At 37.9% G+C, this 19,495-nt stretch overlaps 1 protein-coding gene across 1 annotated transcript; it reads left to right on the forward strand.

Annotated features, from left to right (window-relative positions):
• Positions 1-6,262: 6,262 nt before the first annotated feature.
• On the forward strand, positions 6,263-16,298 carry LOC145787095 (terminal nucleotidyltransferase 5B-like). The gene is made up of 3 exons (XM_082598816.1): positions 6,263-6,511; positions 7,201-7,963; positions 11,277-16,298. Exons 1-3 carry the CDS (start codon positions 6,320-6,322, stop codon positions 12,407-12,409), a joined length of 2,088 nt encoding a protein of 695 aa, XP_082454942.1. The 5' UTR covers positions 6,263-6,319; the 3' UTR covers positions 12,410-16,298.
• The last annotated feature ends 3,197 nt before the right edge of the window (positions 16,299-19,495 follow it).

Genomic DNA, 19,495 nt, shown 5'->3' on the forward strand with positions numbered 1-19,495 from the left:
TAAGCTTAAACTGGTGTTTCAAGCGAAAAATCTGCATTCCGACGTTTCGCCAATCATGTAAATATTCACCAAGTTAATGTCAGAGGAACTAAGAAGGCCACATACTAATTTAACATTTGTTTTTACAGTATATTTCAGAAAGTAAATTCTTTTTAAGCGATACAAAACCTGTATCTAAACTAAAAGTAAAACCTCTAGACGTTACAAAGTTATCTAAACGGTGAAAAGAATTAAAAGGTTTGAGTGAATTGAACAGATACCGTACCTAACAGTTTTTCCAAATTGTTTTTCACTCATACCTTTTCCTCCTTGTTCTTTGTGTCTGGAACAATGTAATAATTGACCTTCCTTTTAAAACCTCTGGCTCCCTAGGGTAGGCCTGTCACTATTATAATTTTAAACAATATCGAAACATCGGAAGGAAAAAGCTAGTTATACTTCAGCATCTTGTGATAGTCTAGTCTGCAGTCACCAGAAAAACACAAGAAATTAATCTATAATACATACAACTTATCACGATTGCTCCTAAAATATAGCATTGAAGAATAAAAGATTCAATGTTTATATCGCACTTTTTGTATCTCGCGTTTCAGAAAAACTGTTGTCTCACTGAAGAAATTCGAGCTCGGGAGATTCCTATGCATTCTTCCCATTCCCACAGCGCAAAGTCCAACTGGAAAGACACACCATTGTTTGCATTGGTGGTTAATTTAACCAAAACAACGGAACTACGAATAGAAAGAACGTTGCAAAACTAACCTTGTCATCGTAACGAGACTATCCTGAACCAGTAATTGCATTGTGCTGGTCAGTGTTTCTGCTCTAGGTTTCAATCTTATCTATCTGTCAATTGCATACAAGTCGCTTATCATTCTGGAGCAGTTGGGAACTTCCAATCGTTGAGTTGTTGGTTAGATTGATTAGAATAATTGTTGTGAAAATTTTGGAGTAACATATCGAAATAATGAATAAATTTTAGTTTTGACTATCACACAATGCAAAGTCAAAGAGCTTTTCCAATTCAAGAAAGCAAACTCTCTCCCGAAACTATATTTTCAATGCAGTATTGTACAAAAAGAAACAGTGATTTTGCAGGAAAGATAAACTAATTCAAGTCAGATAGATTAAGCAATCTGAAGAACTACCGAAAATGGAGATTACGCAAAACGTTAGCTACCTGTCGTGTTTTTGTACTTTAATTTTAGCTTGCTATAGATACTTTATTTTTTTATAGAAAGTAATGTTGTCTTTTTGGTGCTTGCTATTATAAGACCTGCCTTTCTTAAGGTTTTCCCGTCGTGAGATCATAATTTAAAATAGGGTTTAATCCTGATATGAGTAATGCGCATTAGCACGGGTAAGATCTTTATGTTGCTGTTAAATCAGTATCGGAAAGCATTCATTGAAGGCAAATAAAAATAAATATGCGGTTATGTTCGTACCAATATGAGACGAATAAACGACAGGTGGTGTGTATTTCGTTCCAGTTACGTTACACTTATGTAGTTAGCCCACCAGCCACCACTTGCGTTGTTGGCTGCATAGCCGCGTGGTGAGCCCTGGAACAGCACTCGAAGGGGCGGCGATTCGATACCGCTCAAGAGCACGCGGCTGTGTCTTTAGCAGGACGCTTAAAGGCATGCCTGAAGGTGGACACGAAGATTGGCTTCCTTGCCTTCCCGCCCACATAATCTAAATCTTCAACCACCGGGTGTAAGCCTGCGTTCTTTCAAATTGCGTTTCAGGCATGTTACCGTGTTTCAACTTATTCAACCTTTTCTTTGATTAAACTTTAATTAGCGTTTTAGTGTACTTGATATTGCGTTGGCATTTAAAAGTTCTTCACTTGTCGGTTTGAAATAGCGTAGCCTGGTAACTACAAAGATAATTTGACTTCATGACTCTGATTGTATGAGTCGAAAACACAATTTTGGTACAGGTAACCCAACAATCACCATTGTTGTCTTTCATATAGTCTGCAGGTTGATTGTGTGACGAATGTATATACTGTACTAGTGTACATATGCTTAACGACGTACGTCATAAATTACTCGTCGATGTACAGCATAAAAAGCTTGGTACGCTTTTTTGACCAAACGTATCGGAAATTTATTGTCAGTCACCAGCACAATTGGAAAATAAACGCTGCCTTTTTACATCTTTTCAACGTCGCTAGATGTTACTTTACAAACTACAACTTTTGTCGATTGGGCAGTGCCTGTGGACCACAAAAAATCAAGTAACGTAGATATTGTAGAATAACGTGGTTGCAATTATAAAATGATTATATCTGTTCTATTCAGATGCGAGCGGTTTGGTGGTGATAAAATAAAGCAAATTTTGTTTTCTACTTCTTTGTTGTTACCTTCTACATCGTAACTTGATTGCGTAAATCATTTTGTCACCCAGGTGCTATTTTAACCCATGGTGTTGCAAAGCGCTTTTCTCCGGCCATTTCGAGCCTAAACCTCTTCCAAGGCCACAACAAACAGAGAGCCATAATTGCTTACACGTTAGAAGTAAATGTTTCAATTTATGCTTTAATTGTTGACAGGGGAGTTTGAAGGGTAGGCTACTTTTGGAGTGGGCCCGAGATGATTTTAAGGACCCGAAACCTTGCTAGAAGGCCCGAAAACTAAAGTGCAAACATCAGTATTTTTTATAGCGCGTTAGTGCATTTTCTACCAATCCCTGTAATTCAAGACAACCCTGTTTTGGTAAAAAACTACCTCTTTTCTCAATTTCTTTACTACTGTAGTAGGTCTACTGGTTTTGTATTTCCCTCCCTTGAGAAATGTTTTGTTTTTTCGAAGTGTATTGTTTTGCATCGATGGGATCCCAGAGATCTGATGGGCAGTAACGTTGACAGGAGAGTCCAGAGAGTACTTTTGGATCCGGGCCCGAGATAATTTTAAGAGCTCGGAACTTTTCCGAGTGGCCTGGGAATACAAAGAAACCACCGCGTAATGTTTAGATGTAGTGCGTTTTTCTTAAAAGTATCTTGATTTAGGGCCCGAGTATTTCATTGGTATCGGGCTCAGAATGTCCCCTCAACGGCCCCTGCTGATGGGCACCTGGTCCAGTTGAATTTTGACAATGATCTCATCTCAAGGCATTATTATTTACGATAATTTGCCTGTCAAATGGCAGTCACGGAACTCTATTAGCAAAATCGATAGAAAAACAAGTATTAATTATTGACATGATAGAACATTTATGAAATTCCTATTCTCTCTTCATATTTTCAAACGCTGACATATGGTTCGTGACGTAATACGACATTCGAGAATAGAATTGAGATTCACTTCCTGCGCGGAATCTTAAACAATTCTGACGTCATATGTGTTGTGATGCGCGCTTACAAACCAGAAGCACTGTGTTTACTTGTCAAAGAAAAAAGTTTCTATATTATTGCAAAAACGAAAATTTTACTTAAGTAACAACTTAAGCTTGCTGATTTTCGGAGAAACCCACGCTAGCAAGTAGCCATTTGTTTCAATTTGCTACAGTTTTTGACAGTAAGGGTGATTATTGATTAACAAGTAACAAGTAGTAACTTTGTGAAGAGTTTTATGTATCTCAAATTCAATATGACAGCAAGGCGATGTAGAACCAATGAAAGTGAATATAATTTTGTAGCTGGATTGCGCAATTCAACACTTGTTGGTGCAAGAGGTGTTTGTTTACTTTTGTGCCGTCAAACTTTAAACAATGGCATACCGGTGTTCTCAAGCAGATCCCTTACTTCTTTTTTATATACCATAGTTGTAACTATCAAGTGGCTGGTGTATGCACAATGCACGCACAGTAACAGTACTTTTTCAACACGTTTTTAAAATATGAAACAGACTACAGCAGGTAGCCTACCTAATTTTCAAATTTCTTGTGTTCGTGTAGGCTAGGTTATCACGAGATATGGAATATAATAACCACTTTATTTCGGGCGTTTGATCAATCAGCATAACTTGACTTTGTCAAGGGAAAGAAGCAGCTAAAATATCGCCCAAACTGTTTAGCAGACAACTGACACACCGAGTTTGCAAAACAAATAGCTGAATAAAATTATTAAATCATATTCATCAAAGACAAGGCCCATGTGCTGTGGTACAAAGTGTAGGTAGACGATTCAAGGTTTTCAGCTTATTTTGTAATTGCACTTCCTTTCTTCAAAGCAAGCATACCCAAAATTAGCTTGAGAATAGGATTTCTGATCCAAATGTAATCATTATGGCTGTTTCGGGCTATGACGCATGTGCGACGTGAGTTACGCAATCTACGTTTGCGCAACTGTGGGCAAAGAAAAAAAGCGTTACGCTCTGGTGAATGCTCTCATTTAACCAGAAGCAATCGTTTACTCATTTCAGTCATGTGAGCACAAGCCAGCGGTTGTAGGTGCATGAAAACGTTGTTGAGGAAAAAGAACTGTTGTTTTTGCTTTGCAAGATAATGTGTTTAATTTTATGTGACAGCTAAAGATGTTAAGCTTTTGAACTTAATTCTTTACAGAGGGAAAGTTCTTTATGAAATTAGTATTCAATGCTGGACTTATTCAGCGCGAACTCATTGCAGGTACTTTTTTTTATAAAGTTTTGTTGACTGAAGCAAGTCAATAGGGCATGCGGTTAGCTGTGGATTTTAGCATGTCTGCTTGAAAAGTATGTTAGCAATGCTAGCTTCTTGATGTTTCCTTTCAAAACAAATGTTGGTCGTAAGTGATTTTCAGCTGGTAGTCAGAAAGTCAAAAGAACATTCCAAGAAATAGCGATCTTAGCTGCAAAACAGTTGCTATCAAGGGTGACGTCACACAAGCAGCTTTTTTGTTCGAAACTATTTCGGAAGCTTTTCCATCCGAAGGTTAATGCATATAGCATTTGGCTTGTCTAGCCTAATAATGTCTAGCAAGATAAAATGGCGTTTCTATCTTAACGGCCAAATAAGCTGAAGACAAAGGTTTTTATAAACGTTCGTTCCTGTTCCTTTATCTGCATTCAAATATTTTTATCTGCTGTGTGCGGATTGTAGTCAAGTATGGACAAAAATCCAGAAGGCATGCCAACGAGTGTCCTGAAACAAGCGTTATTTATAGTTTGAATATTGCGTACCGTACATTGTTGAATCAACATCTATTTATACAAAATGATGCAATGATATTGCTTATATAACGTTGTATCAATTGTAAATCTCTTGGACGAATTTCTCCTGGCAGTCAACAAGCCAGAAACAAATAACTTACAAAAATGATATTTCGTGTTCTGCTTTACAACGCAAGACAAGCTAAAGAAAGAATGCCACTTTTGTCAGTTGCTGAATTTAATTTTGCCTTCTTGGTTGTCTGGAGAATTGTGTTTATCAGGGGATCCAAGATAGGCAAAGTTTTACTGCGTTTCGGTTTCTGTTTCTTTCTGGTATGAGGCAAAGTTAATGTCAATAAATTGTTGGTTGACATAATTTTTATTTCTATTAACGTGAAGCTTAGATTTTCGGATTCTATGGATTTGTTCTTCTGATTCCTCCCCTGAGCTAATTTGTCATCTCTTGCAGTGCAGGTTTAGTTGTGTTTATACACAACATTTGTAACGTAAATATCTACTTATTTGTCCCACTCTGGCTCTAATCAGTTTTAACTGCAGCAGAAATGCTTCGTTTTTCCGAAAAAGGCTTACCAAAGCCTTCCATGACAAATTATCATGACGTAACCGTATTATTTGTATGAACAGCGGAAATGTCATTTTAGCTATGCCGCTTGTCACTTGCTTACAGATCTGGTGGTATTTTAGCTGCTTGTGATTGTGTTTCCTTATCCAGATTTTGACGGTTCAAACCTCATACAAATTCTATTCACAACAACTACGTTGTATAAAAAAAATTCTAAAACAAGGTGTTTCAAGGTCAAAAACGAAACAGAAACGTAACTGGAAATTTCTAGTTGCTAACCATTTCTCTTGTGCTTTGTAGGATATTCTTTTTATACTTTCTGTAGTGTTTATATAATATATTTTGAAACCATCCTGTAGGTAGTGCTCGGATGACGCAATTGTTATGGTTTCAGCATTTCAGTTTCTTGCAGCCCTGGTCGGAAATAGTGATTTTGCGGAGTACTAATTTATCTATATTTTACTACAAACTGAGTTACTTTGATGTTTTAACAGCGCCTTTTTTCAAAACAAATCCATTTGAAAAGAAAAAGATAGTTGGCTTCTGGTCTTCATATTAACTTCTACCGTGCTCAAACTATGTACAACGTATAAACTTTTTAGATCTTTAGGCGTTTGTAATATTGATTGGGAAAAAGATTTAATTTTGTTATCACGTTGTCGATATGGAAGAGCACATGACCCCTAACCACGCCAGGTCAGAGGTCAATTGGAATGACGCGTCGTACTTACGGCGATTCCAACTCCTGCGATACCGCGACGTCACGCGTCTCTGTGACGTCATGGAGACAATTGTTCCAATCCATGGCAGTGGGAATTTTCCAACTTTGGAAATCAGGCCGAGCAGATTGGTGCAGGTATGTGTCGTTGTTTTCGCAAATTTGTTATTAAATTTTTGATTTTATAGCTCGAATTTATTCCTTACTTTGTTCGTTCAAGAAGTGGAACTTTAAAATGCTGAACATTTGAATGCATGCCAGAAACAAGGCTGCTGTAGTTTGAGATGCGAAGGAAAAGTGATAACATCTTCACGATGCTTCATAAACCAAACGCTCTTTGTATCAAAATTGATCGATGTGGAGGCAGGGTGTGAAGGCGATTGCGGCATTTGGAGGTTTTTTTTTTCTTTGTTCGCACAATTTGGAGGTGTATCCGGCCGCAAGTTTTGAAAAGGTACCATTAAAAAATCCCCTTCGAACTTTGTTTGGTAATTTACTAATTACAGAAGAAAAAGAGCGTGGCAGTAGTGGGAATCAAACCCACGTCAATACAATGACTATCGCCGCCCTAACCCTCTGCGCCAAATCAGGCAGTGGCAAACCGATGAGTTAATTTAGGTATTATTTGTCTTTTTCCTTTGTTGCTCAAAGGGGATTTTTTAATAGTACCTTTTAGAAAGTTGCAATCCGGCCACCCTCGATAACGGGGACATCACCGGATTAAAACTGGGCTACCACTGCTACTACTACATACTGTATGTACAGTACACACATCTACATTGAAAAATTGAGAATTAAAAATAACTATTATTAATCGAACATTTCAGTTGGTACGAGAGCGTCTTCAATCTATTGGGATCAAAGTACGGGACATCCGTTTGAACGGCAGCGCTGCCACTCATGTATTGTCGGGCGATGTCGCGCACACTTACAAAGATCTTGATCTGATTTTCGCCATCGACTTCCCATCTTCAACGCAGGATGTTAATCCACCTGTCGAAAGAGGAAGACACAAGTCAGCGGATCATTTTTGTAATTCTTCCTCTTCTGAGAGGATTGGAAGAGGAAGAACCGAGTCCACGCGGACAAAATCACGTCCCGCGTCGTTGCCAAGCAACGCGAGACGTCGAGTTCCTCAGTTTCCTCCTAAGGAAGAGGTGGATGACGATTTGTACGCTGTGGAAGATAGTGGCTACACGAGTAGTGGATCTTCTGTTGTAAGTGCCCCCGTTTCTCCTTTCTCCAGCAGAACTTTTCCTGGTCTAAAAAGGAGCAAGAAGAAGTTGGTTCGTGCAAGAACCCGATCTGTTGAATCCGACTCTTCCACGTCATCCATGCAGTCCGTCGTGGCAACAAACTCTTATAAGGACTCCTCCACTGCATCACACTACCCAAACTATTCTCCCCATCACCACAGCTGGCAGGAGATAAAAGATGCCACTATGGAAATTCTGTTAGATTTTCTTCCCAGTGAAGTTAATCGGACCAAAATGAACAGCGTGGTGTTGGGAAATGCCTACGTGCAGAAGATGGTGAAAGTCAGCAACGATCAAGACAAATGGAGTCTTATCTCACTGAACAATAATTCAGGTGAGTTTTTTTTTTCTTTCAGTTATTGAAGCAAACTTCTGTTAGTTTTGTTGCATTATTTTTGCTAGCTAGAACTAACAAAACATAAACTTTTCTCATTATTTCTTTTCAATGGTTTTCACGTGACTGGCTGTTTTTGTTAGTTAAGCTTCAAACTTGTGCCAAAGCAGATTCCGAGATCGATTTTGTTTTGTTGATGCTAACCTGTGCTGCTATAAAGAGACAACGTATTTCTAAATGATTCTAATTACACTTAATTGAATATCTCTTGTATAGCCTATCATCATCATCATAATCCATCGTCGGTTTGTTCCCCACTAGTGGGGGTGGCCGACTGTTTCCGCGCAGCAATTGTCTTAATCCTTTTTCTCCATTTCACCCTGTCCCTTGCATCTTCCTCCTTCAGTCCGACTTTTTTAAACTCATCCTTCACTTGTTGTTTCCACGTTCTTCTTGGACGACCGCGTTTCCTCTTCCCATCCACCTTTAGATCTAGTGCCTTTCTAAGAAAACTTCCTTCCTCCCTCCTTATCACATGTCCATACCATCTTACTCCATTTGCCCTTGCCAGTTGGTCTATGGTCTCTCTCATCTCTAGCATATCCAACAATTCTTCAGTCCTTTTTTCCCTTCTCGTTTTCACCCCACGCATTGCTCTCACCATTGACCTTTCCGTTCTTCTCAGGATTGCCAGTTCACTCTCTCTCAATACCCATGTCTCTCTACCATATAGCATTGCAGGCCGCACACAGCTCCGATATACTTTTCCTTTCATCCTTAGTGAAAATTTTCTGCCATACAACATTTCCCCACATTCCCTGAACTTTGCCCAGCCCAATCTTGCCCTTGCCCTATATGCTATGTAAAATGTATCCATGTCGCTGTGATGCAGCCCGGTTATTTAGACACACTACTGATTGTCGGATGACGTACTGTTTCACTGACACTAACTAGCTCATGGTGGGAAGATTGTCTTTTTTAGGAAAGGTCGAGCTATTCCACTGGTACAACTTTGCCGCGTGTTGCCTTTCTGGATAGTTCCGACATTGTAGTGTATTTATTTGGTGTTGCTTTAAATTTGGTCTGTTAAAAACCGACAGAACTCGTTAAAAGGCGTTAATGTCTCCAGTGCAATGCACAATACAGACAATCTTGTTATTGGCCATAAAGTTCAATTCAATTATGTCTGAACAAACGTTTACAGTCGTCCAGTTTTCATCTTCCTTGCTAAGACCATGAGTACGGTATCCATAGCAATACTGCGCTGCTTACCATTGTAGACGTCTGGCAGAATCAAAAAGTAAAAAAAATGCTTTTAGAAACATGCTGCGTTTAGTTATTCTGTATCAATGCAAATCCGCATTAACACATATGCACTTTGTTGCTGCCAATCATCGAAAAGACCTTTTTCCGACTGGTAAATATTTTCAACGTCTGACGACGCTGAATCGATACTAAATTAAATGGCAACTTCTGTAAGCGGATCAATTTTTGACTGAAGACGCTTTTTGAAGCAAATTTTTAGACGTTTTGTACGTTTGGTGAATGGTATTTCCACAGAAGGGCTTGTGTTCTTTCGTGGATGCTATTACTTGCAGTCAGTAGAGATACTTTGTTCTCGACACTGCTGTTCATTTTCAACCTTCCCATTATTTATTAAGAATCGATTTACTGCTGCAAAAGAATCTTCAGCTGGCCATTACAACACTTAGGTTCAGCATGTTAAAGATGAATTTTTTGGGCAAACATTAACGATATTAGATTTTTTATGCTGGCGATATACATTGCTTAAGACATCGTTTTTTGGTTATTCAGTAAATACTATTATCACTTAACATATTTTGCTTATTTCACAAGTGAAGTAAAGCAATGATCATGCTGCTAAAATCGCAACTCAGTCTGTTGCAAATTTTGCTTGAGTTTTTCATAAAAATTATTGCTATGTTAAAATGGTCAATTTTTTATATAAAAAGCTTGTAACAAAGTGGTATACGAAGTTTGGGTTGAAAATTTGCCAAGATATATATAATTGATGTAAAACAGCTAGTAACCTAAAACTTGGCACGCCGCTTCGTTCTGGTAAAGACTAAGCCTGAAACCGGTTTGTTATGCTTGTGTCAAAATTCCGGTTCAAACCGAACGTCAAAGCTGCTAAGTCGATTGCTAAATCGGTTAATTTCTTCAAGGAGCTATTCCCTGCAAACTGCAACGCCTTTTTTGTGTAAATTCAACGTCTCAAAACGTCAAATCGCTGATGAAAGAATTGTTGAATCAACTTGCCTTATAGCTGTGGCAACATTTCATCGGCTGTCACTCACACTTCGAAAGCAACCTTGAATGCAGTTGGCTTGCGCATTGAAGCGTGACTTTCCGATCAAACTTCTCAACTGCTTGTGCATTGAAGCCTGGATGACCCAGTTACCAGTTAACCAGATCTGTTAACCGAAGATCGGAATGATGATAGGTTTTACTTTGCAATTTGTCAAATGATTTTACCAACCAAATCCGAATCTTTTGCATTGAAGCAACATTGAAAAGGATCAATTTTTCTAACTGGGGTTTCCCTGGATCCCTGTTCTTCTCCTGATTATCATTTGTCATCTTCAACTGGAGTTTCAGCATCTCACTCCGCTTATAAGTCATTTTTACGGACGTGACACTTTTGCAGACATCAATCAGTTTAAAATGCACTTTTTTCACTTCAGTTTTAATCCGCTTTTTCAAGTTAATGCTGCCTAGACCAGACAACAAAAGTTTCCGTCCAGCACCTAAAGGCCAATGTTATGCGTTTCACTTTTTGTTTATTGCACTTCCCGGTGTAATCTTTCAAGAATTTGCAACATGCTTCTTAGTCTCACCAAACGTTTTTTGTTCATTGCTGAACGTCGAGCTTAGGAAGCAGACACTTTCCCCAGGACTTGCTGCCATGAATTATCAAGCCGGCTTTCAGCCGCAGGCTTTTCATTGACTTGAACATCATAAAGTATTATTGAGAAAAGGGCAAGACTAACCCAAGTGGTTAACTATTTAACCTTTCAACAACACTAAACGACAGGAAATAATTATAGTTTGAGTTTTTCACTGCAATTCAAACTTTGAAACTCTATCTGTCTATCTCACTGCAATAACAGTCTTTTGGCAAACCCACTAGAATATTTTAAGCAAAATTGCCGAAGCTTTTTCTTAAACTTTTTTTTAAAATGGTTGCTGTTAGTTTTGAAATGTATATTTGTTTCATGAAATTTATCAAAACTAAAAGCAATTATATCTGCATAACCTCAACATTTATAAAAGAGAGAGTATTGTTTTCCAGGGCGAAATCTTGAACTCAAGTTCGTGCAGAGCATGAAGAGACAGTTCGAGTTCAGTGTCGATTCCTTCCAAATTATCCTGGACACTTACCTCGAGTTTCGAGCCGCGGCTCAGACCGACCGGAGCTTGCAAATGTCCGAAGGCTTTCACCCAACTGTTGTTGCTGAGAGCGTTTATGGGGACTTCGAGATAGCGCAGCGGCATCTAAATAACCGAAGAATCTGCACCCATCGGCCTGAGGAAATCAGAGGCGGCGGCCTCTTGCGGTACTGTAATTTACTGGTGCGGGATTTTAAACCTGGAGAAAGTCTTAAACCAGATGAAGACATAGTTCCTAGTTCCTCCAAGGCTGTGTTCCCGGTCAATTCTAGCGAACCTGAGGAAGTAGCAAAGCTCGAGCGCCATATGTGCTCTAGATTCTTTATAGACTTCAACGACATTGACCGACAGCGGAAAAAGTTGATCAGTTACTTAGATAACCATTTTGCCGGCGAGGAAGAATTAAAGTTCCAATACCTTTTAGTGCTCCGACGTGTTGTGGACACGAGCACAGTGTGTCTTATGATCCACGAACGAACCATGATCCTCGATTTGATTATGATGCTCGTGCGGGAAGCTCTTGCGAACAATGTGGCGACAACATCCGCCGATGCAGCAGATATGCGTCGCAGAATCCACATGGACTTCTCAAGGAAGAAATATTTAACTGAAACTTGCTTTCATTTATCTTGTCCCGGTCATTCCCCGCTATCCATGGGTGACCGTTCTTCCCCTGCACCGTCCTATTCGTCACACAGCGGCCCCACGCAGTACGAAAGTTCCCCCCACACCCCCATCTCTTTATCGCGGCCCCAAACCCCAGGTGGGGGTTTCCACTGTTATCCCATGCCTCCCCAAGATCCCTATTACCGTTCATTTCCCACATGTGAAAATTTGGAAGCCAATGTTCGCTTTACCAGACAACCCAGTTCTGTGGACCTGTCCGCACAAGGGTACTACCCTAACCCAATGCTTCCAGTTTACGCGGTCACCCGTCCATACACATTTAACCCGATTCAGCCGATATTTTTTAATCCTCGCAAGGTGGCCTGCTTTTACCAACCAGCGGGGTACACTCATCAGTCATCTGTTTAACATTAGATTTACTTGCAATATCCTTGTTTAAATTATGCTCACTGCTCCAGCGCTATGGACAGACACGCCTGCCATTTTTCCTGTCAATCACTAAAAAATAAATGAATTTTACATTTTGACGACAATATTTTGTTGTATTGGTATTTTTTCCTGATATTTTGTGCGAAAATTTTCAAAACATGTAATTTGTTTTCTGCTGTGTGAGATTGCGTTACAGCCCAGCCAACATATCAGTCATTTTTTTTTTGATTCAACCTAAAAATGGACTGATTTGCTGCCTGGGAGAACCACCAGTTTTACATCTTTACGTTCAGATGCCAACGTTGAAATAGTAGCCGTGCCGACCGGATGTCACTTGATTGTGTTGTTCTGCCTTGTTACAGCAAATTTATTTTCTTTGCTTCAACATTTTCAATGTCTTATTTCGCTAAAAATGTTCGAAAAAAAATTAAATAAAATCTATCAAAAAGGGCAAAAATATGTCGAAATGTTAAATGTCTATCGTTTTGAGAGTGTGCGACGTTTGCTAAGAAGTTTTCAAAAATCTCACAATAAAAAATTTGAACTATCTACATTTTTTTATGTTTTCGATAAACCAAGTTTACTGAAGGCTACAGAACGTTTCTTTTGCGCTTTTTTCATTTCTTGAAAAAATATTGCTTGAAAGTGAAACACCGTGTTAAGTTTCAAGTGTTTCAATTGCGAAAGGCAAAGTGAACACCACAATACAAATTGTATCTCAACTCGCAAACGTCTGCTGATGCTGAATCAATGCAAGAGCATAGAGTTTGCAAGGTGAGATATAAATTCTCACGAGACCTTATCAAATTGTTTTTCATTGTTGACCTCTGCCCACACAGCAAAAGTGCCCATTTTAAATCGTTTCAACGTCGCAAGATGTTGATTAGATGAAAAAAGGCAACCTTTTCTGGTTGGGTATTAGTATGCGTGTTAAGCATCGATATTTTACGTTAATTGAATGCAAGAACACATTTTGCTGACGTGTTGTTTGTCTCAGCTTATATATGTTTTTGTGCAACATTGAAAAAGATGTATAGTTCTTTTTTGCTGATAGTTTATTGTGTTTTTGAATTTATTTATCTTACCCAGCCAGCAAATCAGTTTTTTTTGGACGTTGCTTTAATGTAAAAAAAAACTGACATTTATCGTCCCCCAGGCGTTGAGATAATGCAAAAAAGGGCTAATTTGCTGGTGGGACAGTGACAAGAGTAATTGTATGTTTCTCGGAAATTAAAATCAATCATGACCTCAAATTGCTTCGTCCCAATAATCTTTTATTTTTCACTTTCGGTATTTCTACGTCTAATCAACATTTGCAAAAATGGCCTGCAAAAAGCATCAGTCCGACCATGACATTGAAATGTGTTCTATTCCTAATCCAACCAACAAATATTACCGTTGAAACCAAACGATCTTTTGATGGCTGTGAACTGAGATGTTTATGCCCATTGCCCAGGCAGCAAATCAGTCGTTTGTTACATTAATTCAACGTCTGCAGACGTTAAATCAATGTAAAAACGTCTGATTGGCTGTCTGGATGCCACATAGTGAACTACGTTGTGACGATGTAGCCTGAATTACCCTTGAAAAAGTTATCACAACGAGCTTTATCCTACCTCAGAACCATGCATTGCAACTCAGTAGGAGGAAACGTCTTCCCACGATTACCACCCACTGCTCTTGGAAACCACTCGGTATTTTGCTTTTCGGAATCTCATTTCATATCCATTCAAATGTGAACGATATTCCTAGACAGCAAAATCCGTCATTTTACATTGTTTCAACGTCTGCAGACGTTGAATCAATTGGTCTGCAGACCTTGAATCAAGGAAGAAAAGATAGAGATTGCTAACTGGTGCAGTGAGGTAAATGTTTTGTTTGTATTGAGAAATAGCCCAATCAAAAGTTTGCGAACAACTTGAAATCGCTTTCTAGATTCGAAAAATCTCGTTTCAATGTTGGTGGACGTTGAATGTAGGTTATACAATGTTTTCTTTTAAAATCAAAACAAAAACTGCTATTTATGACAACTTTTGGTAGTTAAGAGGACACTTGACTTGATACAACCGACGTCTGAATACTTTTTCGTTTTTTTATTATCAAGGTGATTTTGTTGAACAGCCATAAAGACGTCGAATTAACATTAAAGCATCGAATTTTTAGCTCCGAAAATAAAATATAAATTTTGGCTCAAACTCGCGTCAAATGACTAAAGTTTATTGTGTGAATTTTTTTTCTTTAAGCTGCACCTTTGTTTTAGATTTGTATTGAAATATTGGTATTGGCATTGTTACATTTTTTATCGGTTTATTGCTCGATTAGATGAGCCTTCAACAGACACTCTTTTCTCTTTGGCTATCCTGAACCTGATGTGTGACCTGGATGTTCCCAGACAGCACATCAATCGTTTTAACATTGATATAACGTCTGCAGACATTAAATCAATGTAAAAAAACGGTTGATTTGCTGTCTAAGTTAGAATAACGTCAATACTCAACTTTTAGTTTCAGTGCCAAATTACCTAAAATCGACGACAACCTAACATTGTATCAAGCGTATGTTGAGTTTCTGTCACTTCCCCATTGTTTTTGCTGCAATCTTCCAGACAACAATTTAGTCGCTTTTACATTGATTGAAACTTTTCTGACGTTGAATCAATGGAAAAAGTCATTGACTCGTTGTTTGGGTATAATAACATGTCACCCATGAAAGTTGTCTTTTACATCGTTCCAAAACGTCTAAACTTAAGACTTTTACGAAAAGAAAGGCAACTTGACCGGTGGCTTGGTGGCCATCGTAGCAAAACCACTTTCCCGTACTTCTGTTGTTGCTCTGGCATGGAAAACCCAACAATCAGTTTAAATGCTACGACATGTAAACACATGTTCAGCCGTGAACGTCACTATAATAGCGTTTATTGATAGTGACGTCCACGGTTCAACAAACGTTCCGGAAATTCAACTGTTTTCATTTTCAGTGACTTTGAAGCGCTATAGGCGGAGACAGTTTAGCTTTGGAGTGAAAATAAGTTTGGTTCGTACACTTTGGGATTCACAGTTTGTGATCAGATTGACCAGATGTTGGCGCAAGTTGGTTTCATTTTGCATCGTCTTGAAAGTTAGCTCTTTTATAGCGACTTTTATTTTATCTTCCAATTTTCCATAATGCAAAGACTCTTTAATAAATAAACACAATTGTACAAACGTATTTATTTACCTAAGTTTTTTGTTCAATCTTTTGAAGTGATCGTGTGCAAAAAGAAATATATTTGGTGTGGAAGAGCTGTGTAAGTTTTTGTAGATATGACTGACCAGCATTTCACAAAAGTGCTTGTCATTTTTTTCTCATTTTGCAAAACATGTGTGTGCCAGTGCCGATGATTTGTACTAAAGTTTTTCAGCTATTAATTTGTTGAATAAAAACACATTGTGTTATTTCAACGTTATTTTTACTTTAAATTGATGCAAAAGCTGTTTTTCGATGAAGAAATACGCTGTTTTTGAATAAATATGTCGTTTTGATATTTATTGTATTTCTGACGCTGTTGGAAAAGTCAGTTTTTGCATTGGTGCAACGAAACCACACATTAAATCAATGTAAAAAGGCTGGTTTTTGAGTTAATTTTGGTTGAAAGGGCGTGTCTCAATGTTTCACTGTGGAAATGTTCGAATCTTTTAACATGCAAGCGAGTGTTTTCTTGTATTTTGCTAGTCGAAGTTTTGTTACAGTGACGTCATTATTTGTTGAACTGACGTAAACGTAACGATTTCTAGAACGTCTGTTATTGAAGCTACCTTGACTGCGCTCGACTATGCTGGCAACAAAACAACTTGTTGTGAAGAATCTTTAATAAACCAAGCGATAAAGAGTGTATTGTACATTTGCAGTGACAGAGAAAATGTTGAATTTTTTTGCTTGATTTGACATGGCGGATTGGTAATACCAAATGATTACAATTAAACCAACTTACAAATCAACAAACAAACGACAATGGTATGGACTGACACACGATTGCTTAGTGCAATCCAATTTTTGTCACAAATTTTGCATGACTTTTTGAATGAACAGTTAGCTACGGTATGACCAGGTTTCAAGCAATTGAAACAGAGTTTGAGATATGAGCCAGACCCCGGTCGACTACAGGATGAACGTTCTGGTCTTTGGAGCTACATGCTCGAAAAATCATGCGTGCTGTTGTTGGTGAAGCCACTCTCGACGACTTCGATTTGCTTACTGCACAAACAGAATGGGCACAGCAAGTCTTCCATCAAGGAAAAGAGGAATGACCCAGACGTTCGAACCAGAGAGTAACATGTTTACATAGCCTGACATTAGAAATTCATGCCTGATCAAAGTGGCCTGTAAATTTACAATCAGTAAACACAATATAATCCACAAGTAGTTTAACCAGCAGTCTATAAACTGACAAGGCTACGGTACTTCAACTATTATCAAGATAACAAAACTACAACAATTAATGAAAGCTACAAGAGAAATTCAGGTGTACGATGTCCTGGGGTTTGTGCAGCCCGTAAGCTTTTGCAGGAAGCGTGTCAAAGTGGAACCAACTCAAAACTTGATTCAGAAAATGAAAAAAAAAATTGTTTATACTAAGATTCACTATTTTAATGCACAGACTACAGCAGGTTACAAAAGATTAAAAAATATGTTTTTCAAGGAGGTCAACCTACAATTTTCATTGAGTTATAAGTTATACAGCCTGGGGTTTGGGATTTTAATAACATTTTAAATTGCCAGTACTGTAGTTGTTTAGAAGAAAAAAAACACTATTTTGCATTGACACAACGTGTGCAGATGTTGAATGGACGTAAAAAATTTTTTTGCCAGTTAGCAAAGGATAGAAGAATAAATTTCAGTGAGGAAATGCGTAAAACCACGCGATTTTAATGTAAATTAAAGACGATTACTGAAAAGGCCTCGATAGGCTATGATTCACAGCCAACAACCAACCATGTTATTGTGCGTGCTATGCAAGGCTAATTTTACTCGAGTTTAAACATCTTCCATTGGCCAGTAATTACGCACTTTCCAGCAATAGCCAACTTTTCTTGTAAAGTGCGGATTTAGACTACATCGACTGCTTGTCAACAAACAAAGTTAGGAATAAGAAACAGATTAAAATCGTGTTACCAAATTTTTTTAAATTATATCAAACAAACCGAATTGCTTGTTGCAAAATTTATTAAAAATCAAAAAAAGTAATTAAATTTATTATTTGGCTTTCTCTTGTACTTGTGGTAGGCTATTTATATCGATTAATTATTATCGTCATTCAAGAGCACATTCAAATAAATATGCAAATGCCTCCAACCAAACTAATCCAGCACTTTTACGTTAGTTTGTCATCAAGTCATGCTTAAACAACGCAATAAAAATGTTGCCAGCCTGATGATGAAATGCAACCTACTCTTTTCTTAAAGGGCCTGTGGTGGAGAACAACTTGGGTGCGATTCATGGCTTGGTACGACTCGAATAGCCTTACTAGTTGAGCAGTGGTTCATAAACTGGGGGGCGTAAAGATTCTCCAAGGGGGGAGCGAACGTGTTAGGCTGTTGGTAATAGTACGATAATGTATTGTAAAATTCGTGAACGGGGAATGGGATGGAATAGAAGACATATTTTGAGATGTAAAATGTCAAGATGAAAACGAATGGAAGATTTGGATGATGGGATGAAAGACAGTCTTCCATCATTCCACCCAATTCCATCTGTCATTAACTTTCTAACACGGTTTTAAGACATTAAAAAATTTAAAATAACTTGAGTAAAAGTTGCCGTTTGATAACCTATTTTTAAACCAAAATAATTCAATTTTTGACTCGTATTGAACCAATGCAACTGTTGCCAGGATGGTTGTTCAAGAAGTCGATAATTCACAATGAAACGAGCATCTTTCTGAATAGCATAGTTTCACTTCAGTCATTTAAATGCACTACATCGCTCTTGCATCATTCTATTTGAGTGAAAAAGTGAACCACCAGCATCAATCAAATGTAGTTTGAGAAACAATTATGTACCGGTAGCAGCATGCAGAGCGTTATGAAAATCACAACGCTAAATGTGATAATAAAGATAAAGCAATCAACCAAGTTTATTTCAGTATAGCTTCACGTAATTTGACAAAAGTTCAAAACAAAAATAGTAGGCAATATCAAACACGAAGCTTAATTTTTATCCATATCGATCCCACACATTGAAGGCACCGAAAAAAAAGCATGCGGTGGTCTAACTCTAAGACAAGGTGCCTCCACAAATATAAATCAAACTTATGCGATACAAGAGAGAGTAAGCTTGCCCCGCTATAAACTCCAAACACACATTGGACAGAAATCACTGGGAAAACAAAACATATAAACGCAGCCGCTCTTACGCTTCAATAACCTACAAAAACATATTGACGATGCACCTGAAAGCACTGAAAAAACTAAGCAGTTATGTAAGTTAGAATATCGCCAAATCGGCATGATATCCGACAAACGGAGTGTAAAGTGTTGCCAGATATTTTTTAAAATTTTTAGAAAAACTAATTTTTTGGCATTTTTAAAGAGTAGTATTTGCCCAAAGCTTGTCCATTTCAAACTAACCTGAAGTCTAAAGTTGCACAAGATTGAGAAAGTAGTTTGTGGTTGTTTTATTTGGCAATAAGAAAGTGAATTTATGCATGAAATTTAAATAAAACTTTGAAAGAGAGGTTAAATTTGCAAACAATATGATAGTTTGATAAGTGAATAATAAAATGGCTTTTAGATTAGTTTTAAAATAGTAATTTATGGGCAAGTTTTGGGCGACTAATTCTTTAAAAATGCCAAAATAATATTTTTTCTAAACATTTAAAAAATATCTGGCAACACTTTTACACTCCCTTTGTCAGATATCTAGTCGAGGTGGCGATCCCTATACTATGAATCCCTGGTTAGAATGTTAGATGCCCCTGATGTTTTACATGAATAAACAGAACAAGGAAACAGCCATTCCAATGCATTACATCTCCTTGCTTTCTCTGTAGCTACATCAGGGGTTGAAATTGCACTAAATCAAGACCAC

This window comes from Aplidium turbinatum, chromosome 18 (genome assembly GCF_918807975.1).
Source record: "Aplidium turbinatum chromosome 18, kaAplTurb1.1, whole genome shotgun sequence".
NCBI classification, from domain to species: domain Eukaryota; kingdom Metazoa; phylum Chordata; class Ascidiacea; order Aplousobranchia; family Polyclinidae; genus Aplidium; species Aplidium turbinatum.

What these genes read in the sequence shown, in the direction of transcription:
- LOC145787095 (XM_082598816.1), top strand. Translation starts at nt 6,320, where the DNA reads ATGGAAGAGCACATGACCCCTAACCACGCCAGGTCAGAGGTCAATTGG. An exon ending in GGCCGAGCAGATTGGTGCAG is followed by an intron (nt 6,512 to 7,200) that starts GTATGTGTCGTT and finishes CGAACATTTCAG; the next exon opens with TTGGTACGAGAGCGTCTTCA. An exon ending in CTCACTGAACAATAATTCAG is followed by an intron (nt 7,964 to 11,276) that starts GTGAGTTTTTTT and finishes ATTGTTTTCCAG; the next exon opens with GGCGAAATCTTGAACTCAAG.